Genomic DNA, 26782 nt, shown 5'->3' with positions numbered 1-26782 from the left:
CAAGGTCACACAGCTTCAACATAGCGGATCTAGGTCTAGATATAGATTACAATCATTACTGTATGTTTCCCCACATTCTGGGTGATCTTAAACAGGTTACTAAATCTCTCTGAGTCTCAGTTCTCTCAATGAGCAAATGATGGAATACCACACTCCCAGGTCCAAACATGGTTAACTGGCCATTGGGAGCAGAAGAATTTTGTGCTAGAAGAGTCAGTCCAGTGAGATCAGTCACAGGTGCCAAGCTCAGTCACCACCTTAGGTACCTTGCTCTGACAGACCAGCTGTACTCTAGGACCCCCAACCAGTCTCTTCCCTAGCTAGCACAGAAGTCGCCCTGGGCTCCAGACCACTGCTAGGCAAGTACTCATGGCTTGATTAACAACCATTCCAGGTTGTAGGGCTAGAAATCCACCAGGGCCAGATAAGCTCACACCCACTTCTGCTTTTTAGCAAGTCCAATGCTTACAGGTGTTTGAAGTCCTCTGGGGAAGAGCTTTAGGTACTTGTTTCTGCTCTAAATCCTCAGATACCTGTTTGAGTCATTGGTCCTGGGTGAGGGCTGAGGGTATAGAGGAAACAGATCAGGTATGTTCCTGACAGAGGAGGACACGCATGAAGACTACCTGGAAAAGGCTGTCCTTGGAGGTTATCTTTAAAGAGGAGGTCATTGATGGAAAGCAAATAAGATGTGCAAAGATAAACAAGAGCTTGGCATTTTGGGGGGCCTAGAGATGGTTCACTATAGCTGGTGCTTATGGGGAGCCTGAGGGACAGGAAGTACAGCTGGGGGTGTGGGTGCCAGATCCCAGCTCATGGTAGGTCCTGAAAGCTGGCTGAAGATCTTGGCTGCTTCCGGAAAACACTGGGGAGTCAGTCACAAAAGGAATTTAGGTTGGGAGAGCCAGGGTCAGATTTGCATCATAGTAACTCACTCAGGGGCAAGCCTGGAGGCCTGGCACCCAGGAAGGAGACATCTACTGAGCGCTGGGTAAGTCAAGGCTGTGTTAGAAATCTGACTTGAGGCATCTCTCTGCCTCTCAGCCTCCTCATTTGTTAAATGAGGTACTACTTGTGCCTATCCAACTGTGAGGACCTAGATATGGAATACCAGTAATGTGCTCATTGCGCTCCAGCCTCTGAATAATATTTCTAATCATCATCATAATAACCGAGCACAGCTATTACTACTACCATTAATAACCCTGAAAGGGAGTTGTTGTTGTTGTTATGTGCCGTGGAGTCGGTTCCAACTCATAACAACCCTGTACAGGGTTTCCGAGGTTATAAATCTTTAAGGGAGCAGAAAGCCTCATCTTTCTCCCGCAGAACAGCTGGTAGTTTCAAACTGCTGATGTTGTGGTTCACAGCCCGACTCGTAACCACTACCAGAGCTCCTTTACCATTAATAACCCTGAAAGTGGGTAAGGAGTGTGTATTGCTTAGCAAGGCCCCACAGATGAGGAAACTGAGGTCCAGGACTATCAAATGACTTGTTCAAGGGGCTAAGATTAGTGGGCTAGTCTCCTAGACCCCTGCTTTTTCTGCAGCCCCAGGCAGGAGGCCTGGGGAGGGAGCAGGAGAGAGAGAGAGAGAGAGAGAGAGGAGAAAGGAAAGTTTGTTCTGGGCAGCATTCATTCTAGGCACTGTGCCTATCTATGCACCTGTGAACATTCACCTGTGAACAATCACCTGACCAGCTTGAGGGTCCTGCACATTCCTGAAGTAGCACCCAGTGGAGTCCCTTCCCTTTGGGGCTTCTGGGCTACCCACCCCCGCTGTGCTGGGATCCTTTGCCACCCCCTCCCACCCCCCACTGCTCTAGGTGGGACTGTGGACCCAGTGGCAATGGCATCACCAGGGTTGGTGTCACCAGTGTGGAAATTCTTGATTATCACACACACACACACACACACACACACACACATACCCACACTCAGACAAAGGAACTTCCAGACCCTCCTTCCTGGCCTCACCCCCCACAGCTTCCCACATCTCTTCCCCTCTCCCATTGGCCAAGGTGTTGTAGACTCTCCTCGCCACTGGTGAATGATAGGGAGAGGTGTGTGATGACAGAGTTACTGCTTTGGGTGGTGGTTAACACCACTGCTTGGCACCCATCGCCCCCCATGCCAGTCAGTTTAGTTTCATCCCCTCTGACACTGCCAGGGGGTGTGTTTAGCACCCCTCCCTCCACCCTCCCACTCTGCCCACACACTCCCCTAGTGATGCCACTGCCCAGAAAGTAGAAGTCAGTGTGTTCTTCAGGGCCAGGCCAGAGAGGCCTTCTCAGGACCCACTGAAACCCCACCTCCCAATCAGCAGCAGCTTCCACATCAGACCGCAACATTCCTACCCTCTTCAGATGAGGTGCTATGTCCTGATGAGGAGGCCAGGGCCCTGACACTGGCCAGGAGTCAGAAGAGGCTTCTGCTTGCAGCCCCAGCTGCCAGGAGTTCTGGCCTCAAAGGTCAAAGTCAAGTCTCCCACCACTGCCTGTCCACTACAGTCACTTCCACCTCTGTGGCTGTCGTTCTGTGATTGTTACGTGATGTGGTACTTGTCTGGGGAAGTAGCAAGGTGCTAGGCCAATGCTCAATCCCAGTTCCCACCCCTCCTTCCTGTATAGCCTAGAGCATTCCATAAACCCCTCTGAGCCTCAGCTTCCTCATCTGTAAAATGGGGAGAAAAACCATCTCCTTCTGAAGTTTGTCATGAGGTTGAAACAAGACAGTACATGCTGAGTTTTTGGCACCAAGACAGGCTCAGAATAACTGCTCTTTAGGTAATGGTGGTGGTGATGTGCCATGGAGTCGGTTCTGACTCATAGCAATGCTGTATAAAGTTTCTGAGGTTGTAAATCTTTACAGGAGCAGAAAACCTTATCTTTCTCTCACAGAGCGGCTGGTAGATTTGAACTGCTGACCTTGCGGTTAGCAGCCTGACTCGTAATCCATTACACACTAGGGCTCCTTCTTTATGCAGTATCTGCTATTAAAATTGCTGCTAACAACTATCCCTCACATTTGCACATTATTTTCTTTTTGTTCTCATCACAATCCCATCTTGGCGAGGAGAAATCTGAGGAATAGTGAAGTCTAGGAGCTTGTCTAGTATCCCTCAGCACAATCTGACTCCAAAATTTGCCTTATGTATTGTCCTTTCCATGGCCACCCACAGCTACCAGGCCAGAGGTCTACCAGCAAATGAGCTGGGACAAAGGGATCCTGCAGAGAACTCCCTGAACTGAGGCATGGAGGGGCACAGGACCTGGGGCTCTTCCTCTGATGTGGGGTTGAGGGGGGAGCTGGGAAATGTTCCTAGAGTTGAGCAAGCTTAAATTGTGCCACCTTGAGATTGCATCTTTCCTTTCTTCTCTGTGGCCAACCCAGCTTCACTGTACGGCACTTTCTATGACCTCCTATAAGCAACAACTTCCTCTCAAGCCCACTGCCAGCTGAATACCTTTTGCAGGCAATTCAAACTTAATCCACTCAAAACTGGACCTAGGATCATCTGTCTTTTCCCAACCTTGTGTCTACCTATCATCCTGTCCAACCCCTATCTCTGAGTCTCCCTCTTACCTTGGACAATCAGCCAGTTAACCATGTTCTTCCAATTCTCCCTCCTAAATATCTCCCATTTCTGTCTCCTGCTCTTCCTGTGTGGCCATGGATGGCCCCGGTTCAACTGTACTAGTTGCTGCCTTGAGAATACAGCATCCTCCTCTCTGCCACACTAAACTCTTTGATGATTTACATTATCTTGCTCTGCAAACTTCCATGGCTCCCTATCACTGCCACTGGTTCTTAACAGGAGGATTTGCCTCAGAATGATCTGGGGTGCGTATGGAAAACGCAGATGCTTAGGCCCTTTTTCACACTCCTTGCCTCAGATTTCTCAAGAGCAGGGTCTAGGTATTGCTTATGAAGCTCTCAAGGCCATTTGGATGTTCACAAAAGGCAATGCCAACCTCCTCAAGTTCCCATTGCCTAGGATAATTGACTCTTGTGAGCCTCACTGTTCAAGTCTGTCAAATATGGAGGAGTCACTGAAGCCTTCAGGGTTTCCAGAAGGGTTGTAAGCTCCTGAATGTTAAGTGCTGGTCGCAGGACTCAGCATACAGTAGGCTCTTAGGACTTTGTCCTGAGTTGACTATCCATGGGATCTCTTGGGGCAAGACTTTCCCCTAGAGAGAAACGCTGTAGGCCTGGCATACACTCTTTGTATGCATCACTTAGTAGCCCTGACTTCTTAGGAGTCTGTTTCCAATTACACCCACAGAGGGAAACCTCCGGCACAGAGGTACAGCAACACCTAAGCCCCTGGGACCAGCCTGGCTTGGAACATCTGATCCAGTCAGCAACTCCACCACAGGCCTGCTTCAGCTTTTCCTGCTTCCCTGGCCTAGCTCCCACAGGTCTTGGCTTTCCCTGGGTCCTCCAGCCCCACTCAGCAGCTGTCAGATGAAAGACCTCCCTGAGCACTGAATGCTTGGAAGTGGGGTACCAGCAGTCCTTTTACACAGGAAGAAACTTTGAGGTAGAGATGGGGGATTCTCAGTCATATGGTTACTGGTGTGGCGTTGTGGGTTAATGCACCAGACTGCAAAGCTGTTTGAACTGCAGGGTTGGCAGTTCAAGCTCACTAGCTGCTCCTTGGAAACCCTATACATGGTTGCTATGGGTTGGAACCCACTGGACGGCACTTAACAACAACAGCAGCAGCAAAAGTCTCTGGCACCTGCCTGGATGTCATGTGGAGACCCGTCTGTTCACCCTAACTTCCATGCTAGGGGAGCCCCTCAGAAATATCAGGAAAGCTTTGAGCTGCCTCTCCTCTCCAAACTGGACAAAGCACTTCCTTAGAAGGAAACTCCAAATTCTGTTTAGGAGAGCCTTTGCAATAAACAAGACATTAAAATACAGAGCAAGCGAGACACTGGCTAAGACCCTAACTTTCCTGAGGCAAGTAGTGGGAGCAAGCTGCCTCTAAACCACTAAACCAGGAGGAGAGTTGGACCTCCCAGGAACAAGAAGGTTAAAGGGGGCCCATTTAATCCTTTAGGACCCTGTTGTTGTTGTTAAGTGTGTGGAGCCAGTTCCAACTCATGATTCTGTATAGGATTTCCAAGGATTTGAACCACTGACCTTACAGTTAGTAGTCCAGTGCTTATTTACAATGCCACATCAGGACCAGAGCCCTAGGTAGGCTTTTGCCCCAGCGGCCGCCCAGAGGACTCACCCCCTCCCCTTACCCTAGGGAAAACGGAACTGGCTTGCAGAGGAAGGCTGGATTGTTATGGGGGAGGGAGTGGGTGATAATGAAAACAGCGCTCTCTCTAGGCAGAGCCAGCAGGAGGCCGGCTGTGCTGAGGAATGCGGAGTAAATTCACCCACCATTTGATTTTTATTTTTCCCAGCTGGCTTAAGTATGGGGGGGGGGTGTCTCAGCGAGAGCTGTGCTGAGTCCCCAGCTGTTTCATCCTCCAAACTCTAGGATGTGCCTCACCAGCCCCAGCTTGCCCCAGGAGAACTAAACATACACACACCCCCAACCTAGCAAGTGTTTGGCTGACTCACTACATAAACAGGGTGTTGGGTTTTCTTTGTCTTCGCTTTGTTTTGGATGTGAGCCCTCCCCCACATGTTCTACAGCCCCTGTGTGGCTTAGAGGATGCCCAAGATCATAAATCCCTCTCAGCCTGGGAGATGGCAAAGCACTGACCAGGTTGTTAGGGATTTTCGGCTCCCTGGTCCCTCTACCTGAGCTCCATGTGGAAGGGAAGTTGGGGAGATATTATTTTTCAGATGGAGGAACTGAGTCCAGAGAGGGGCAGGGACTTGTCCAAGGTGACACAGCAAGAGAATGGCAGGGGAAGGGCCAAAATCTAGATCTCTTAATCCATAAATCAGCTGTTTCTCTCTATATTCTAGTTTCTCCATCTGTAGAATGGGAATGACACAAATTCTTCTCTCTGTTCCTGAAGCATACAGTGAGGACTACTGCCCACATGCCTTCATATCCTAGGCTGAACCTTTTAGGCCAGAGTTTACTGCTCTACCTATCATGTGGCCAGTGGCTTCCGCCCTTTATCTCTTTTCCCACCAGGAAAGAGAGACTGGAGAGATATCAAGAGAAGTCACTCCTGGGTTTCATAAGCTGACAACACTGAAGCCCAGGACCAGGGAGGGAAGTGGGTTAGGGGAGGATGCCCAAGACCAAATACCCATCCCAGCCTGAGAGGTAAGATAAGTTGCCTTTCTCTCTCGTCTCCCACCGAGGCATTTCTAGAACACATTTAAGGAGTTCCTGCTCTGATTCACTTCTAGCACTTGCTTTCTGGATCTCACACCTTCATTTGATGTCCCTGTGACACCAAATATTTTGCTCCATAATCAATCACAACCTACCACCACTGCCATCGATTCAATTGCAACTCATAGCAACCCTGTATAGAGTTTCCAAGGCTGTAAATATTTTGTGTCCTGATGTGGTGCTGCAGGATAATGCGCTGGACCGAAAGGTTAGTTTGAACTGCAAGGCCCATAGTTCAAACCCACCAGAAGCTCCTCGGAAACCTTACACAGGAAGCAGAAAGCCTCATCTCCTACAGTGTGGTTGGTGGGTTTAACTGCTGACCTTGTAGTTAGCAGTCCAGTATTTATCCTACAGTGCCAACAGGATACTTATAATCAATCACAATATCATTTATTGGGCACCTAATAGGTCCCAGCATCAGGATTGGAGGAAGACTTATTAACAACCTGCGATACACAGATGATACAACCTTGCTTGCTGAAAGTAAAAGAGGACTCAAAACATTTACTGATGAAGATCAAAGAGCACAGCCTTCGGTATGGATTACATCTCAATGTAAAGAAAACAAAAATCCTCACCACTGGAACAATAAACAGCATTCTTATCAATGGAGAAAAGATTGAAGTTGTCAAGGACTTCATTCTTCTTGGATCAACTATCAACACTCTTGCAAGCAGCAGTCAAGAAATCAGACAACATATGGCATTAGGCAAATCTGCTGCACAAGACCTTTTAAAGTATTGAGCAAAGATGTCAGCTTGAGGACTAAGGTGCGCCTGACCCAAGCCATGGTATTTTCAATAACCTCATATGCATGCAAAAGCTGGACAATAAATAAAGAAGACTGTAGAAGAATTGATGCATTTGAGTTATGGTGTTGGAGAAGAATATTGAAAGTGCCATGGGCTGCCAAAAGAACCAATAGATCAGTGTTGGAAGAAGTGCAGCCAGAGTGCTCCTTGGAGGCCAAGATGGCCAAACTTTGTCTCTCATACTTCGGACAAATTGTCAGGAGGGACCAGTCGCTGGAGAAGGATATCATGTTTGGTAAGATGGAGGGTCAAAGAAAAAGAAGAATACCCCCAACGAGATGGATTAGCAAAGTGGCAGCATTGATGGATTCAAGCGTGGCAACAGTAGTAAGGCTGGCCCAGGATCAGGCAGTGTTTCGTTCTGCTGTGCATAAGGTCTCTATGAATTGGTACGACTCAATGGCACCTAACAACAACAACAACAACAACAAACAGGTCCCCGGCACTTAACAACAACAATAGGTCCCAGTGTGGTGCTGCAGGATAATGCACTACACTGCAAGGTCGGTTTGAATGGAAAGGTTGGCAGTTCAAACCCACCAGTCACTCCTCAGAAACACTATACAGGGTCGATATGAGCCAGAACTGACTCAATGGCACTTAACAACAGCAACAAAAACAACAGGTCCCAAGGGGTCCTGATGTGGTGTAGGATAAGCAGTTCAACGCTACCTACAGAGTGGCTATGAGTCCGAACTGACTCCATGGCACTTAACAATAATAGGTGCCAAAGGAGCCCTTATGGCCAGTGAGCTAAGCACTGGACTGCTAACCACAAGGTGAGTAGTTCACACCCATGGGCTGCTTGTTGTTGTTTAAGTACCATTGAGTTGGTTCTGACCCATAGCAACCCTGCATAGGGTTTTCCAGGAGCAGCTAATGAGCTTGAACTGTCAACCTTGCAGTTCAAACGGCTTTGCAGTCTGGCGCCACACCGGGACTCCACGGGCCACTTAGAGAGCTAATAATAGCACACACTCCCTGTAGTGGAAGGTCTCTAGATTTAATGAGATCATACCTGTAAAGTGCTTAACACCACACATGGCACCTGTTAATCAAGCCCACTGCCACCCTATTCCTAGGGACCCTATAGGACAGAGTAGAACTTAGGATTTCTGAGACAGGAGCAGAAGCCCTATGTATAGGTGAAGAAAGGAGCTCTAGTAGCATAGTGGTTAGAGTTGGGCTGCTAACCTCAAGTTCAGGAGTTCAAAACTACCAGCTGTTCCACAGGAGAAAGATAAGGTTTTCTGCTCCAGTAAAGATTGACAGCCTTGGAAACCCTAGGTTTGCTATGAGTCAGAATCCACTCCACAGCATATTACCAACGTCATAGGTGAAAAAATGGAGGCTCAGAGAGGTGAAGGCACCAGCTCAAAGTCACCTAGCTATGAACAGATGTGGGATTTGAGCCCAGGGGTGCTTGGCATCAGAATCACAACAGAGAACAGCTCACATCACTTCTGTAGACAACTAATTCTCCAGAGGGTGCATCTAATCCCTGGCAGGATCACAAGGAACCTAGTTTGGGACATAGGGAATGACTCTAGGGCCCCAGCATGGCCTAAAAGCCTAGACCAGGGTCTGCTGTAAACCTGGGAGCCCACTCCCAGGGGTCTGCTCCTATCTGGGTCAGCCAGTTCCCTAGGCTGTCCAGGCCCAGAGCTCCTGGGAATCTCCTTCCTAGGCTGGGGCAAGCATCTCCTGTGTGTGACCTTCCCTAGCTTCCAGGTCCCCTTCCCTAGTCCTGGACAGTGCTGACCTTCCTCTGCACTGTTCTGGACCTCAGCGCTCCTTCTTCAGGTTCCTTCTTCAGGTTCCGGGTCTCAAGTACCCCTACCATCTCCTGTGCTTCTTCCCTGACGCGCTCCTCCTCCTAAGCCCCAGGTCGGCCTCCCTTTTCCCGGGTCCTCTGTTCCTGGCCCCAGGAGCTCACCCATCCCCGGACAGCGCCCCCTTGTGCCCAGCTCCCCGCGGAGCAGTACCCGAGTCCGCGGGGAGCGCGTACCTTACTATCCGCGCTCAACTGGCTGGCGCGCAGCAACAGCAGCAGCAGCGGCAAAAGAAACAAGGGCAGCGGCTGGAGCCGGCTGGCAAGGGCGGCTTCGGCCATGGCGGAACTGGTAAAGCGAGCACAGGCGAGTAGGCACGAACTCTGGGAAGCACCCGCCACACTACGATCTCGGATCAGAGTCCGGGACTACCCGCTTGGCGCGCCCCCCGCCAGCTCTAGGCTCTCCTCCCCGAGCCCCTCCGTTCTGCCGGGGGGCGGAGTTGGGACCAGGGTGGGGAAGCACCCCGCCCCGCCCCGCCCCACCCACTCTCAGTGGGGCTTCCCCGGCTTTGGGTGGGTCTCCAAGGGCATCATTGCAAAAATGTAAAAAGGGCCTTTTTAGGAATATTGGAGGAACCCTGACTCCCAAACGGACCGAAGTTCTTTTCTGGCAAGCTGTATTACCCTGGTAGTGTCCCTTCACTTCTCTGAATCCGAGTTTCCTCAACTGTAAAACTGGGCGAGGTGGGAGGAAGAAAAATGTTTATTTTTGAACGTTTGCAAAATTCAAATGAGTGATGTTTGCAGAGCAGCAGAGTTCTTGAGCTCTCCGAGGCCATCCTCTTCTCTCTTCTCCCTCTGGGATCACTCCAGTTACCTCCCATCATCCTCCCTTCTCTCCAGCCTCCTCCAGGTCCCTGTGGAACAAACTTTTCAAAGGAGTCTGTGGTTGATTCTCCTCAGGTTTTCCTTCCACCACCTTGCTCCAGGGGCACTGTGTCTCACTAACTTGTCTTATCCGGGTTACCTGAGTCCAAGCCAGCATATTCTCAAATCCTCTCCTCCCTCATAACTCACGAGGAGTTCCTATAGGTCCCAGTCCCCTTAAGGGACAGGATCTTCCATCTTTGCACATCATTCACCCAACAGCCTCTGTAGGTGATTCCTCCTCTGAGCCCAAGATTATCTCCACTTGTAAACTCAAAAATCCCTGAAACTGTGACCCTTACTCATCCTTCAGGTCTGAAAATGAACTCATAATCTTCATACAATAACGGGAACAAAAGCACTAGGGAGGTATGCACACCTGAGAATAATCATCGACCATTTGAGATCAAAAGGGCAACATTTACTCAAGGACAAAGTTCAGAAGGTCTAGGAAAGAAGGAAGAATGGAAATAAGAAACAGGGAGGAAGTGGGGTAAGTGACATTACATTATGGGGATTGCAATCAATGACATGAAACAAAATGTGTGTGAATCATTGAATGGAAAGCTGATCTGCTTTGTAAACCTTCACTCAATTCACAATAAGTTTTAAAAAAGAAAAGGTGTCTACACTGGTGAGTTTGTGTATCTGACCTTTGTAATCTTCAAGTACTCAAAACTCTTACCACCTCAGCTCCTTGCTCTTACCACCCACCCCTCTTGACTCTCAAGCACATCCCCTAACTCATTTCCACAGAATGTTATCATTCCATCAAATTGTCTTGTTTGTTATTAGGTGCTTTCTGGTTGATTTCTATTCAGTGACCCCATGTGACAGTGTAGAATTGTTCTGTAAGGTTTTCTTGGCTGTTTCTTTATCGAAGGAGATCACCAGTTCTTTCCTCCTACTGAACCACTGATGGGTTTGAACAATCAACCTTTTGGTTAACATTTGAACACGTAAGTGTTGCCACCAGGTTTCCTGTCTTGTTTGCTATGTGTGTTTCCTTGGGCAGGTGAGCTGGCATTCATTAAGCACGCTTTCTCTTACGGAAGAGAAATAATTGCATCAGTACATCTACTTTGTGTTTCCTCATGATCTACCTCAGTGGTCCTCAAAGCAGGGCCCTCAGACCAGCAGCCTTAGCATCATTTGGAAACAAGTTAGGAATGCAAATTCTCTGGCCCTACCACAGACCTACTGAATCAGACAGAGTCCAGTAACCAGTGATTTAATAAACCTCCATGTGATCCTGAGACCAGCTAAAGCCACAATGTCTGGTGCTCCCTATATTTCATCCAAATTTAAGAATCATGTACAAGAAGAAAGGATTATTTGTAGCTCTGTGGATAAATGCTTACCTGCTAATCAAAAGGTCAGTGGTTTGAACCCACCAGTTGCTTCATGGGAGAAAGATGTGGCAGTTTGCTTCTGTAAAGATTTAGTCTTGGAAACCCTATGAGAGCAGTTCTTCGCTGTCCTCCTATAGGGTTGTTATGAGTCACAATTGATCAGATAGCAATAGGTTTGTTTTTGGGGTGTAAAAAGAGTTCAGGACAATAAAAGAGTTCAGGTCAAATTAGTTTTGTTCATAACTAGAGATACCCTGGGGAGATGTCAAAACCAGGGCTGTATTAATGCAAAAAAATAAATATTGCACACAGTTGTTGTTGTTAAGTGCCGTAGAGTCGGTTCTGACCTATAGCAACATAGTACAGGGTTTCCGAGGATGTAAATCTTTACGGGAGTAGAAAGCCTCATTTTTCTCCTGCGGAGCGGCTGGTAGTTTCGAACCGCTGACCTTAAGGTGCGCAGCCCGATTCATAACCACTACGCTAGCAGTATATGCTTAAATGATCTCTTGAAGGACATACTATAAATGCATATGGTGGCTATCGCAGTTGGTGAGAGTCAGAAGAGAGAAAGGCTTACTTTCCAATTAATATCTTTTTGCATCCCGTGAATTTTGTAATGTGTGTCCTATCTATTTAAAACAAAGGAAAGCACTCCTGGTGCCCTGACTCGCTGCTGAAACTTGTTCCGAAGCTCAGGCTAGACCTTGGAAGTTCAAAATCTGCCCCCTGCTGGCCATCTACCATATGGCCATGGTCTTTCACTTCATCACTCTTTTCTGGCCATCTCTCCCTTAGTGTTGCTGATGACTTCAGTCACAATGGTTTATCTCAGTTCTTAGAAAGCACCAACCTCCAATATGACCTCAGGAACTTTGCACACAAAGCTTCCCCTGGATCCAACTAGGCTGAGCCCCATCGCAAACTTCCACAGCACCCAGAACTTCTCAGTTTTCTTACTTATGTGTGATTGTTTATGTTGGCCTCCCAACAAAAAGGTAAGGACCTTATAGTGGGGCGCCTACCTGCCTTGTTCTTAGTTATGGTGCTGCCAAGTTCTGTTTGTCTGCCTCTGACCTCAGGACCACCCACCATCTTCTCAGATCCTCACTGTTGGATACTTTCCTTTCCACTTCTTTTGCCATGAATCCTACAGGCGATAGGGATCTTTTTCATTGCTCTCTCTGAGCTCATTTATAAATTTGGGGAAAAGTAATGCCCTCTCAAGATCTTGGGGGGTCAGAGAAAAGATCCCATCGTTGGTGCTGGAACTCACAGTGGCTGGAGTCTCAGCACAGTTACCCCCATGCCTTTCTCAGTTTTGTAGTGGCTGACTCTTCCCAGAAACATTTTCTGAAGACAGGTGACCAGGAGATAGAGATGACTCTTTAAATAATATTAGTAACATTCCATTTATGAGGAGAGAGCCAATATTAATTACTTTGCATGAACCATTTCATTTTTCACAACACTCCTGTAAGGTTGTTGTTAAGTACCATGGAGTCAGTTCCGACTCATAGTGACCCTGCACAGGGTTTCCGAGGCTATAAATCTTTACGGGAGCAGAAAACCTCATCTTTCTCCCGTGGAACAGCTGGTAGTTCTGAACTGCCGACCTTGAGGTTAGCAGCCCGATTTGTAACCATTATGCTACCTGAGCTCCTTGAGATAGCAACTAATATTATCAAGCCCTGCCCCCTTACCAACTAGCATATTGATAAGTAACTAGGATAGGTTAAGTAACATGTCCTATGTCATACAGTTATTAAATGGGTAAGTCCATTTGTTGTCACTTTTCCATGTTCAACAATTATTCATTATTATTATTATTTATGTGTAGTGGTGAGTATTTTTAGCAATTATTCATTATTATGTGCAGGCCCTGTGTTCAGCAGTTGGCTCAGTGCTCTTAAAATGGTAAGAGTGAGAATATTGTTGTTATTAAGTGCTGTCGAGTCAGTTCCAACCCATAAGGTTTCCGAGGCTGTAAATCTTTACGGGAGCAGAAAGCCTCATCTTTCTCCCGCGGAGCAGCTGGTAGTTTTGAACTGCTGACCTTGCGGTTCGCAGCCCAATTCGTAACCACTAAGCTACCAGAGCTCCTTAAGAGTGAGAATAAAGGGATTGATTAACTAGGGAGAAGAGGGAAGACTTTGGTGGGAAAGAGCAACAAAATAATCTTTGAGGAAGAATTATTTTCAAGGCCTTAACTTTTAGCTGAACTTTTCTGCCAAATCTCTGAGGGTCAATTTAGAGGGCAGATAGGCAGCTAGTGAGAAAGCTGCGGTAAAACCTGGCAAAGCCCCAGTGTTCTTTGTCTTCAAGCCTGTCAGGTAGGTCTTAGACTTAGGGCGGTAACAAAAAAGAATCCTTTCCGGAGGGGGGGTCGCTGGAGGTCGACGTCGAGACAAGTCCCAAAGCCTGGTGGGCGCGCGCCACCTGGTGGCTGAGGGAGGTGAAGTCAACCGGGATCAACGAAAAATCGAAGCTCCGGGAAACTGCAGCTCCGGACAGGGGTTTGGGAATCTTCCAGTTAGACCCTATATGCCTACTCCACCCACATTTTACAGATAAAAACTTGAGGAGAGGGGAAGATTAGTGAGTTTAGGGTAACGAGCCTGAACCTCTTCTTAAACGGAGGGCTTCAAGACATCTGGAGGCAACAGCCTGAGAGTTTCTTTAGTGGCTACAATGGGCTGGGTCTTAGTTTGTCCATCTAGGAAGTAGGCTACATGAAAGAGGAGGAAGAGAAACGTTAGTATTCCCTCCCACCCGGAGGTAAAAGGCTTTGAAGACTTCGCCGGAAAGCAGAGTTTTATAGGTTGTATTTGCATACGAAGCAGTTCCCTAAATTCCAGTCCTTTAATCTCAGGTCCAAATTGTCTCGCAGCCGCGGAGGAAAACCCTAGTGAATAACCTAAAACCCCGCCCCTCTGGGCCCCTCCCACGGGGCGTGGCTTCATTGCACGTGCTCACCCGGCTTGTTCGAAATCTCCCTCCTAGGAAAGATTCATGGTCTGGGCGGGGGTAAACAAAGAGTCCTAGGGAGTCTTTATCTTGGATAAATCATAATCATGAGAATATCATTAAATTATTGTTTATTAAATTTCTTATTAGAAGTATTATCAGCATTCATGATGTCGAAAGGCCTTTGACCTTTATTTCTTAGGGTCGCTAATCCTTTTTCTCACCCCTGTAGTTCCTAGGGTCCAGCGTGGCCGGTCTTCCCGGGAGGACTCTAATTCCCAGAGTTCTCCGGAAGGCCGTGCGTAGCAGCGGCGTGTGACGTCAGGGGAGGGAGCTGGCCAGTGCTGAGGGGGCGCGGCGCGGAGGGGCGCGGAGCCCGGTGGCTCGGGCCCCAGAGAGTGCCGCGGCCGGGAGCCGGCAGGCCCCTGACAGCCCCCTCCCCCAGGCGGGCCAAAACGAAGAGGAGAGCGTCGGTCATGGCGGAGCAACGGTTTGAGTGCGGGCCCTGAGCAGCACCGCATGGAGCGGGACGAACGGCCGCCCAGCGGAGGGGGAGGCGGCGGGGGCTCGGCGGGGTTCCTGGAGCCGTCCTCCGCGCTCCCTCCGCCGCCGCGCAATGGTGGGTGAAACACCGGTAGAGCCCAGAACCAGCTCCTCTGTCCTCGACCTTAGGGCTTCCCCTTCTCTCAGACGACTCTCTGGGAAGCCTCAGCTTCTGTGAACTCCCTTCCCGGGTCGCTCCGGCGCCGGGGGTGGGGGGTGGGGGTGGGGGTGTCCTCTCATCGTGAACCATCACCCTGTCCCCCTCAGCGCGGACCCTTCGTTTTTTCCTCCTCTTATTCGTTGTGGACCCCTCGCCCCTGCCTAACTCCCTCAGCCCCACGCTTCCCTCTGCGCGGACCCTCCCCCTCCTGCCCCTCAGTATAGGCCTCCCCTCCCCCCGTCCGCTGGGCGCGGGTCTTCACCCTCTCCCGCCGGGTCCCCTCGGCGAGTACCGCTCTCCCGCTCTGGGCCTCCTCGCACCGTGTCCTCCCTTCCCCCCTCGCCAGGCTTCCCCTTGTCCTGGGGTCCCCTCGGCGAGGGCCCGTCTCCGAAATCCTCCCCTCCCCCCGAGTCCGCTAAGCTTCCAGCGGGCCCCTTCCCTCCGCGGACGCGCCCTTGTCTTCCGGCCCACCGATGCCACACCCTGGCACCCCTTCATTCCTTCTGCCCCTCACCTTTTTAGAGCACTTTGCGTCTCGTCCTGTGCTGCCTCCTTCGTACGGCGCGCCGCTCACCTTTGCGCGGACCCCAGTTCACTAGATCTCCCTCTTAGCTTCTTTATCGGATCCCTTCAAGCTTGCGGGGTCTAGGTTTCTCACTCCTCTCCCCCACCTCTTCCCTGCCGCCCACCCTCTCCTGCCCACTTCGTCCGGGTGCCGAGGACACCTGCCTCCTGGTAGTCCCCTTTCCCTATTTACCTGCGCGATCTCCATTGTCCTGCTTCCACCCTTTATGGATCCTGGCCCCCCAGCCCCGAGAGTTCCTCACCTGGCCAGCCTCAGGTTCCTCGGCCCGTCTCGTGGGCGTCCTCTCCCACCTCTCTCGTGCTCCCTCCCCCTGCGGGGTGTTTTATTGATATCTGTTTGATATTTCTGTCCTCGGTGCTGGCCGCGGAATGTTTTTATTGGTAACGTGTAAGGAGCTTTTGTGAGGTCGTAAAAGATGAACTTTTGAACTTGGAAAGCGCCCTGGAGCAATTAGTGCAGGCGATAGCCCCGGGAGGCCTGCATTACAAAGGGTGCTCGTCCTGGCCAGCAAACACTCCCGCGGCAAACCCGATTTATTTATTTATTTGCCCTGCCTTCCACCTTTCACATCTCATTTCCGAATAAAGGGCAGGCTCTCGAAGCTCCGTGCCGCCTCCCCTCTCTGCGCCATAAACTCGCAATTCTCTGAATGATCTAGGACCGAACAGTGTCTAACAAGTAACAGATTTCAAATTGAATGCAAAACACCCGGGACAGTTAGGAGGCACTAAAAATTAATTGCTTCAGCAAGAAGCTTCTGGATCAAGATAGTGACCTGGCAGGTGTGAGCAAAGTAACCTGAAAATAGGTCATTTAGGGGCTCAGCTGTTGAATGAATGAAAGAGGTGCTACAGAAAGGAAGAGATCTTGGGATGATCCTAGCTGTGTCTGTCTTCATGTTCTTTTTTTTTTTTTTTAACTCGTCAATAACTTATTGTTGATTCAATGGAAACGGCATTTTTCCCAGTTCAGGGAAAAGTGTATTTAGAATAAAATCCTGAAACTGCATTGATACTGCTGACTACATAGCATATCTTTTCAGAGCTCTTGTCCTTTTTAAAGATGTATATGATGTGTGGTGTATCTAGGTGACTGCAGCCCCGTAAGTGTCTTTGGAGAATAATTTCTGAATGTAAACATGTTTGAGATCAATAAAATCCCGGTTCACAAAGGAAGAGGCTGGAGTTCAGTTAAGGTAAAGAGAGTTTCAGAGGAACAAAGGATTTTTTGATATTTTTGGCTTTTAAAGCTAGTTTGGCAGTTTGGTTTGTTGTTAATTTGTGTATGTAGTAAAATCTTGATCTAAATTTCCCATGTTGATATTATTATGTCCATGCCCAAATCTGTCATATAATGCATATTGGCGTGCATAATTTCGTAATACATTCCCATGTGTGAATGCTTCCTGTACTTACCTGTGTATAACTAGAAGATGATGAATTTTACTGTAGACGTTACTTTCAGTTCTACTTGAGAACACTATTGTAAGGAAAGCTTAGAGATTACATTTGCTATTAATTATTCATGAGTACATTTTAAAGAACTCGATGGTAATTTTAAACTCTTGATCAAATTTTCCATTCTTAGTCTCATTTCCTGAATTTGTCAGAACCATTTAGCCAGCAATCCATTTAGGCTAAGGTGGCTTTAATATTTTACAGCAAGTCTAATTTAGGACTACAAATATTTCTTTTGTTGTTGAAATCATAACAGGAACTTTTGGCAGTTTGCATAGAAGAAAATACACAGCACATTAGACAGTTTTAAGATTTTATTTTTTCAGTGTAAAAAATAGCAGTGTGTACCGTTTTACAATTTGTGTTCATCAGCTCTTAATGAACTTAAAAGTTCTCACAACAGAATTTACAAAAAAATACAAGTTTACCCCTGGAATGGTGGGAACATTTTTCTTTCTACTTCTTAATCATCGTTTTCTTCAAAAGTAAATGAAATTATTTAAGTTCTAAGCAGAGAAAGTTACTTTGCCTAACTTTTTATCCTAGTGACATTTTGTGAGAAATATTGTAATAGATAATTTGTTAAAAGGTCTTTTGTTTTATATCATGAAGAAATAAACTGGAGGTGGAATTTTAGAAATGTCTTCTTGCCGGAAACACCATTTATGCTGAATTTGTTGTGTGCTGAATTTACAGTCCTTTAAATGGTTTTTATTATTCTATCGGAACAGACTAGCCCGCCTTTTGATGCACCATCACCCTTCTGGAATTCCCTGTGCTGATTCTACTAGATATTTTCAGTTGTTGCTTATGGGTTTTCATAACAAACACGAACTCAATAATGATATAGAGTACTGCTGTCTTTTAGGGTTTCAAAGGAAGATGAATGTTTGAGGAATCATGTTCTGAATATTACATTTGTTCATTTTATTTTAAGAGAATGAGTATAGACTTTACATACTTTATAATAGTAATTACACTTTGGAGGAAATGGGGCAAGTTCACTAAATAACTTGATGCCTTTTTTCTGTTGTGACCATGCCATCCAAATGTTTACTCTAGAAAGTAAATTAATGTTTTTTCCATGACACTGTAACTCTTTAATTTTGTGACTAAAAATGAAGTTAAATTTTCACTAAATCAAAACAAAAAAAGCATGTGGCAGTGCTTTTCTTATTTAGTTGTTTTGATAGGTTTTATGACCTCCAAAGAATCCTGAAAAGCAACAGTGAACAAATTCACTGTTGATAATTTTGAATAGCTGAGGTAGGAGATGACCACACTTCCATTTTCAAATGGACAATCTCCCAAATTTTTTCTCGGTGTTCTGGTTCTTGTAATCAAAATATGATCATGACATGCTTCTTAATGTATAAGACATACTGAATTTTATAGCAAAACTGTATGTGTGTGTTTGTGCATGCATGTACATGCATTAACATATGAAAGGGAATTAGATGTGAAGGAGAGAAGGGAACTAAGGAAAAAAACCCTGCTGCTAAATATCCTAAAATATGCCTAAATGATGCATTTGCATGATTTAGTCATAACTTCTTCGTTTCTCAAAAATGTCCCACTTTTCCTGGAGTAATTGGGCAAGGATAGAAAATGGATTTTAGGTTAAAATAGTACCTGATTTTACGGTAGTGGAGGATGATGGATAAGAAAGTCAACTGCTACTGTAATATTGGCTAAGCAAGCTTCTTATAAATTTCTAGTGTTGGTTTTAAATTGCTAAAGATATTTCCATGTCATAGGGTCTGGAGCTGGGTTAGTGAGTTTTATCATGCATTAAAAACATCATTACTTTGTGTTGTCAACTTGTTGTTAAGTGCCTTCGAGTTGGTTCCGACCCACAGTGACCCTGTATAGGGAAACCCTATACTGTGGGTCGGAACTGACTCGAAGGCACTTAATAACAACAAGTTGAAAACACAAAGTAATGGTGTTTTTAATGCATGATAAAACTCACTAACACAGTTCCAGACCCTGTATTTATTGGCTTGTATGGAATAAGTTGGTCTATTATTGAATTGTGTTCAGATGACAAGTTCTGGGTTTTGCATTTCAGGATTTCAAGATCTTGAGGATCTTTTTTATAATCTGTGCTTCTTGTGTCTACTTTTACATTGTAACCAAGATAAAAGACACTTCTTTGCCCAGTATTTTTTCCATGTATATAACTAGTTTGGAAGTAAATTTGGGCAGATGGCTTTTAAGAGTAAATTTTACATCACTGATCAAATCTATTCTTTTAAAATAGGCCAATAAAAATGGCTTATTTTGTGTGAATCAGGTCCTAGTCATTTTGTATGTGAAAAGGGGTCAGCTTTAGGAAAATCAAAGTTCTCAATCAACAGATAAATAAGGTTGCATTTTAGCAAAGAATAAAAGTGTCCTTGAAACAGTTGTAAACAGAAGGTAGCTATCTAATAAGGCCACACAAGTAGCAATATAATACTGTATGCCCAATTCTTAGTAAAACTTTCAAAGTATTTCCAAAACAAATTGTGAAGAAAATTGTTTTCTTTCAGATTTTGTCTTTTTGAGTTTAGTTTTTAAAAAAGTTTTAACTGGCTCAGGTTTAAGGTCTGTAGAAGCCTTTGATTAGTAATAACTAGAGTTCAGAAATACAGAATTTATTAAAAGTGGGCAAGAGGAGGGATTTGGTACTGAGCAATTTTTTTTTTCCTTCTGGTTTTAAGCATTTAACCTCTGTAGAACAGAAGTTTCAGATTTAGATGAGATCAATCTTAAAAGAAAAAAATCTGTAACTTTGAAATGTAGTATTCCTAAATTCAAGCCTAGTGTTTGGTTTATTACTTGTTTTCTATCATGATTTGTTTTTACTGTAGGTAATGAGAAATTAGGAGAAAACCGTTATGAGATTTCTAATCAGCTTCTTAATTTAATGTGATTTAGAAGTAACTGTAAAATAGAGAACTTTGTTCAAAAGAGTAAAATGTTTCCTACTTTATTAAGTTCTTCATTCTCTATTAACTTGCTGTTTAGCCAGCAGCCTGTGAAGAATAGCTCAAGATTTTTTCCGCAGGTTACATTTACTTAAATAAGACTCTAGTAATGTAACCTAGTGATTTAGTTTGGGAGCAGACCAGGATTTCCTCAGCTGGCTGCTGGGGAGCTGAATTGCTTTTTTCCCCACCCCCAACTGCACCAAATCTTTTGATCCCCAAGCTACAGTGGTTGTCATTTGAGTAAGCAAACTGGGAGAAAATGAGTTGTGAAAATAGCCTTCTCTGAAGCTTCGTTTGCAATTTGGAATTTTTGTTCTGAAAAATATAGGATTGAGAGCTCAAATTTTTATCTGGAATAGAGAAAACTGGCCAAACTCTCATATCTAAGTAGAAAAAGTCTAAATTTTCTTACACTTACATTTACAGTTTTAAAAAATAATATTGACAATCACTATTTCAAAAGAAATCATTCTGGTTATAAATTCACAAAAGGCATATTCAGGTGTTCTGAATTTCTTTAGGCATGTATGTGAGGAAACAAAAGTTAGCTTTTGTGCAACAGAAAAGTTTTCGTTCAAAATACTCTAGTTTCTCCATTAGCATTATATAATAAGTTCAAATAGAGAATCACAAATTCTTGTCTTAAGCTAAATACGTTTTATAAGTTGTTTTTATTAAGGATTAACTTTAAAGAGTATCTTCAAATGATGAGGTCTTGGAATTCTAATTGTAAACTCTGCTCCCTTCAATTTGTTTATACCAGAGAAGCTATTCAAGCATAAACCACAGATGGTAGTAGTAATGTATTTTTCTATTTTCTAGACCTATTCTTTCTTTAAGTTGGTGTCAATTCTGTGGGCACTGTTGATAAGTCAGCTGGCAGGTGTAATGTTTCCAAAACCAATTCCCTGGACAGAAACATGTAATGTATTCAGGAAACAAATCCGGGCTTTTGATTTGAAGATATACTCTGTGGGTGGTTTGAGTCAGAATAGTGACTTTCCTTCCACAGTCCAAATGAGAAATTTTTACAAAAGGAGTTTGGTAATAGTGATAGAGGGATTTGTAATAGTAATAAGCACCATTGAAAACTGTAGTGGTTATTATTAAAGATGCCTTTAACAGAAATATTTCCATGAGCTGTTTTCATTGGAAATAATTTGTAATTCATTAAAAAAAATATTCAAGAAGCATAATTTTGAGGGAAATGTCCAACAAAATTTCTCACATGAAAGAGGTAGATAGCCTTTTGACATTTTATTTTGGACATATCCTATTAATAGTTATGTGAAGTTGAAGTATTATATTCCATAGAATCATGGAATTTTTAGATCTGTCTTCAAAAAAAAGTTTGAGAGGTCTATTCTCAGTCCATCATTGCAGTTGTAAAATTTCTGATCTTTGTTTTTTCCTCTAAAAGTATGAATTGAAAAAGAACATAATTGATTAAATAGATGGGGAATATTATGATTTCTGTAATATTTTATCTATGATGTTTCATTTGAGTCCAAAGGAAACTAGTACTAGGCAGTTTGAAAGTTTGTGGCAAAATTCAATTATCTTTTGATTCCATTTTTCCACCAATATATTGAAGTCCCTTTGTACAATTTATAGTTTAGGACCCAGGATATTTTAAGTAACTATACAAGAACAAAGGAGAGATTTGAGTTAGGGAAGGAAATTACTGTTATTAAGTGCTGTCCAGTTGGTTCTGACTTATACAGGGTTTCCAAGGAGTGGCTGGTGGGTTTGAACCACCAATTTTGGGGTTAACAGTTCAGTGCCTATCCTGCAGCGCCATACCAGGACTAGCTTAACCTACATTTGTTTTTCATTTAAAAATTAATACTTAATTCATATGCTTATTTTGATCCTGAAGTTTTATTACTTAGAAGAATTGAGAATTCAATCTTGATCGTTTTTGTTAATTCCTTGTGCTCTGCTGGATCAAATGCAGTGTTCATTTTATCATAGTTAGGACAGGACATTTCTGTAGCTGTATATACTTATTATCTTGCTTCCTAATTTGACTTTTTAAAATTAACAGATGATTAATGAAGTAGTGAATCCATATGATAAGCATTGGACTGTGAACCACACAGTTCGTGATTTGAGCCAACCAGCTGCTTCAAGGGAGAAAGATAAGACTTTCTGCTCTCTTGAAGATTTAAAGCCTCAGAAACCCTATATTGTTGTTAAGTAACATCCAGTTGGTTCCGACTCATGTTGTTGTTGTTCTTATGTGCCGTGGAGTTGGTTCCAACTCCTAGTGAACCCTGTACAGGGTTTCTGAGGCTGTAAATCTTTGTGAGATTAGAAAACCTCATCTCGCTCCTGAGGAGTGGCTGTTATATTTGAGCTGCCCAATGAGTAATCCACTAACTACCAGGACTTCTTTGGAAACCCTATGCAGGGTTGCTATGAGTCAGAACCCACTTGAGGGCACACTTAACAACAATGCAGTTGGGTTGTATTATTTCCACTCATCATTTGTTGATCATTCATTACTGGGATGTTTGTTTCAGCCTTAATCTCTTTCCATTTATTGAGTCCTTATGTTTCTTTGTTGTTAGTGCTAAACTAGTGGTTTTGAAAATGTGTTTTTTAGTCCTTAATACATTTTTTGAGTATAAAGCAGAACACTCAGGCCAAAATCTGTGAAAACTGGTGTAAAAAACATTTTATTGTGTAAGAAAATGTGGCTTCACCATATACTATTGTTAGTATTGTTGTTAAGTGCTGTTGAGTTGGTTCTGACCCACAGCGACCCTGTATAGGATTTCAGATGGTGAATTTGAATCACTGACTTTGTGGACAAGTGCTTATTCTAGAGTGTCACACCAGGATTCCATTATTATACTATTGTTGTTGTTATTAAGTGCTGTAACCCTGTATCGTAGTGGTTAGCCGTGGAGTCGGTTCTGAACCACAGCGACCCTGAACAGGGTTTCCGAGGCTATAAATCTTTACGGGAGCAGAAAGCCTCATCTTTCTTCCAGGGAACAGCTGGTGGTTTCGAACTGCTGACCTTGCAGTTCACAGCCTGATTCGTAAACACTGTGGTACAAGACTCTGTTAGTACTTTGTTATTTTGGGCCTTTCTTTTTTTGGGGGGGGAAAAAAAAAAAAAGAATAATGGAGTACATGTTTATTCAAAATGTTTTCAGTGTAAATTTTCCATGCTTGGGAAGTTGTTGTGAAGTGCCGTAGAGTCGCTTCTGAACAATAGCGACCCTGTATAGGGTTTCCGAGGAGCAGCTGGTGAGCTTCAACCACCGACCTTGCAGTTCAAATGGCTTTGTAGTCTGGCGTATTAACACACAACGTAACCTTACTGAGTTCACTGATACGACTTTTGTACTCGGCTACCTGATGTGATGCTGTAGGTTAACCACAAGGACGGCAGTTCACACCCACCAGCTGCTCAGAAACACTATAAAGAGTTGCTATGAATCTTCACAACAACCTTAAACCTTTAGCTATTATCTTGTGGCAGTAGTTTTCAAAAAGAACCACTTTTCCTTCCCAAGGATAAACTTCTAATTGTGGAAATAAATGACAACACAAATATGTAATTTCTTATTAAGAATTACTGTCAAAAATAACGAAATATTTGGAAAAGATAGAAATCTTATCTTTTAAAAATGTTCAATAATAGCTTGCTTGTTTTCTTTAGACATCTTTGGCTTTCTTTGAGTCTTTTAAAGTTGTAATTTTGATTACATCATTTCGTAGGTTGATTTGCCTTACCCTGGTTTTCACTGAGGTAGTAATAAAATCTGTATCTTAGAAACATGTCTGCTTCTTTCTTAGTAGCATAGTGATTACGAATTGGACTGCTGATTTCAAGATAAGCAGTTCAAAACTACCAGCTGTTCCACGGGGAGAAAGATGAGGCTTTCTGCTCCCGTGAAGATTTACACCCTTGAAATGAGTCAAAACCCACTCCAGAGGACACAACCACCACCACCACCAGTGGTAGTGTAGTGGTTACAATTGGGGCTGCTAGTCTCAAGATCAGCAGTTCAAAACTACCTGCGGAGGAGAAAGATGAGGTTTTCTGCTCCCGTAAAGATTTACAGCCTTGGAAACCCTGTACAGGGTCACTATGAGTCGGAACCCAATCCTCTGCGCCATATAACCACCACCAGTGTGAGTAACATTTTAGTGTATTATTATTCTGTTGTGTTAAAGTTACTCTTTAGGGTAGTTGCTAGGTAGAACTCCTGTAGTGAGTGAGCTTTGTTGGCCAAAGAAAAGTTGCAGAACAGTGTGAATAACAATAAGGAGTTACTGGAACAGAATTTAAGATGAAGCCTGGTGGGGAAAGATCCCTGAGATATTTGAGCTTCCTTCCTGAGAGTTCTGTGATTATCTTGATGTTCATGGAAATTAGCATAATGTACTTTTTAAGGAGTGTTGGTGTTTTATGGGGTTGCAACTTAGTCTTAGGAAAATCAAAAGTTTCCTTCATCATTTTAATATTTTGATTTCATTTCAAGTTTTAGAACCATCAAATGCGTTCTGTCAATTGCACTAAATAGCTTTAATTATTAAACCTAATAACTAAGGTAGATATGTTTTCTTAATTCTTTTGTATTACTGTTGTACTCATGAACCTAACCTGTCCAGAGACTTCCTCTCTAGCCTTGCTGTCCTTCCCCCTACTTGCCTTTTTAGCAGGATAATAAACCACCTGGTGTGGGGGGTTGGGAGCAGGACTCCCCATTGACATCCATCTAGAGGCTTTGTTTTTGAAAATGACAGAGATTGTCCCATCCTGGGAGGAAGCATTTTGGATAGTTGATGAATGAGGGATAGAGCTGGTACTATAGAGTCTTGTATAACAAAGATCTCAGCTGTGTGACTCTGTCACTTCTCTGAACTTTAGTTTCCTCACTTAAAAATAATAGCAGCTAACAGCTAATGTCCTGGTGTGCTGCTGTAGGATAATGCACTAGACTGCAAGGTTAGTTTGAACCACAAGGTTGGCAGCTCAAACTCACCAGCTACTGAAAGGAAACTATGTTGTTGTTGTAAACTGCTGCCAAAACGATTGCATCTCATAGTGATCCTATATAGGGTTTCTGAGGAGCCGCTCTTGAGATCAAACCACCATACCTTGAGGTTCAATCCAACCTTGATGGCCAGTGCTTATCCTTTGGCGCTACAATAGGGTTGCTATGAGTCAGAACTGACATGTTGGCACTTAACAAAAACAACAGTAGGTTATTTTCATTCCCATTTTACAGATGAGAAAACTGCGAGCCAAAATCAGCCGTAGAGTTATTAGGATAAGTGACTAGCTTTATAAAGTACCAAGCATTTTCCTTTTATTTTGTACACTTTCTCTGACTACTAGTAAAGCCAGACAATGGAGGATCCAGGCTACTTAGATAGTTGTTGAGAAGGCTCAGCTCCTGGAGATTAAAACTAGTTGCTGTTGAATTGATTCCAATTTATGACGACTCTGTGTGTGTCAGAATAGAGCTGTCCTCCATAGGGTTTTTAATGGTTCGTTTGTTTTTTTTTTTAAATGTAGATCACCAGATATAAAAATTTTCTGATAGGTCCCTGGGTGGACTCAAACCTCTAACTTTTTGATTTACAGATGAGGGTGTTAATAGTTTGCATCATTCAGAGACTTCGGGAGACATCTTGTTGTTAAGTGCTGTGGAGTCCATTGGAATCGACTCTGAATCCTTGCGAACCCCTATAGGATTTCTGAGAATCAGCTGGTGGGTTTGAGTCACTGACCTTGGGGTCCAGTGCTTATCCTACAGTGCCAAAGGAAAGTTGTGAAGTTCAACTCCTAAGTTGCAAGGAGCTTTTTGCTTTTATATTGGCTTTTATAAGTAATTGACCAGAGAGCACTTTTACTTGATCAGGGATTGTTACGTGCTTTTGAGTAGAATAGGTTCTAACTCACAGAGACCCTATACAGGATCTAGTGAATTTGAAATAAAAAATTTGAATTTTGGTTAGCAACAGTCCATTGTTTTCCTACTGTATCACACCAGGACTTCAAATCAGGGATGTTTGTTGTTGTTGCTAAGTGCCATCCAGTCAGTTCCAAATTATAGTGGTCTCTGAGGAGCAGCTGGTGGGTTTGGACAGCTGACCTTGCTGTTTACAGTCCAGTGCTGATCTGACAGCGCCACACCAGGAGTCATAACCCTAAACCTAAAGTGGTGGTTTTGTTAAGTGCTGGTGAAGTTGGTTACAACTCATAGTGACCTTGTATAGGGTTTCTGAGGAGCAGCTGGTGAGTTTGAACCACTGACCTTACAGAAAGAAGGAATTTTGAAAGGAGTTCTGAGTTGGGCCACTAACCCCAAGGTCAGCTGTTTGAAACTACCAGCGGTTCTGTGGGAGAAAGATGCTCAGAAACCCTATGCAAGTCACTTTGAGTCTGAATCGACTCTACAGCACATAAACTCCATCAACCATCATGTTTTAAGGAGTCCTGATGTGGCACTGTGGGTTAATGTGTTAGACAGCAATGTTGGTTTGAATCACAAGGTTGGCAGTTCAAGCTCACCAGCTGCTCCTTGGAAGCCCTATGCCAGGGTCGCAATGGGTTGGAATCGACTCGACCAGCACTTGACAAAAACATCATGTTTTACTCATATCCTCAGCACCAAGCACAGAGAATTGCTACTTCTTTGAATATTGACTGAAAAAACGTCAGGTCAGGAATGTAAGTTTTGTTTTTGTCAGAGTTCTTTGCATCTGTTCTGTGTCCTTTACTGGTGGTCAGAGAAAGTGTACGAAATTAAGGGAAGGTAAGGAGCTCTGGTAGCGTAGTGGTTACGAATTGGGCTGTGAACCGCAAGGTCAGCAGTTCGAAACTACCAGCTGCTCCGCGGGAGAAAGATGAGGCTTTCTGCTCCCGTAAAGATTTACAG

General features: G+C 44.4%; 1 protein-coding gene across 4 annotated transcripts in view; it reads left to right on the top strand.

Annotated features, from left to right (window-relative positions):
- Positions 1 to 14494: 14494 nt before the first annotated feature.
- Positions 14495 to 26782, top strand: part of NR6A1 (nuclear receptor subfamily 6, group A, member 1) — a 316947-nt gene continuing 304659 nt past the window's right edge. Inside the window, exon 1 of one of the 4 annotated variants that reach the window (XM_006834757.1) lies at positions 14495 to 14772. In XM_006834757.1, the coding sequence (XP_006834820.1) occupies positions 14673 to 14772 (100 nt within the window). In that variant the 5' untranslated portion in view covers positions 14495 to 14672. The remainder of the gene's footprint in view (positions 14773 to 26782) is intronic. The other 3 variants (XM_006834756.1, XM_006834754.1, XM_006834755.1) reach the window with 3 other exon arrangements.

The sequence above is a fragment of the Chrysochloris asiatica genome, unplaced genomic scaffold (assembly GCF_000296735.1).
Source record: "Chrysochloris asiatica unplaced genomic scaffold, ChrAsi1.0 scaffold00014, whole genome shotgun sequence".
Taxonomy (NCBI): domain Eukaryota; kingdom Metazoa; phylum Chordata; class Mammalia; order Afrosoricida; family Chrysochloridae; genus Chrysochloris; species Chrysochloris asiatica.
Note: the sequence above shows the minus strand (reverse complement) of the source record. Positions and strands in the feature narration are given on the sequence as shown.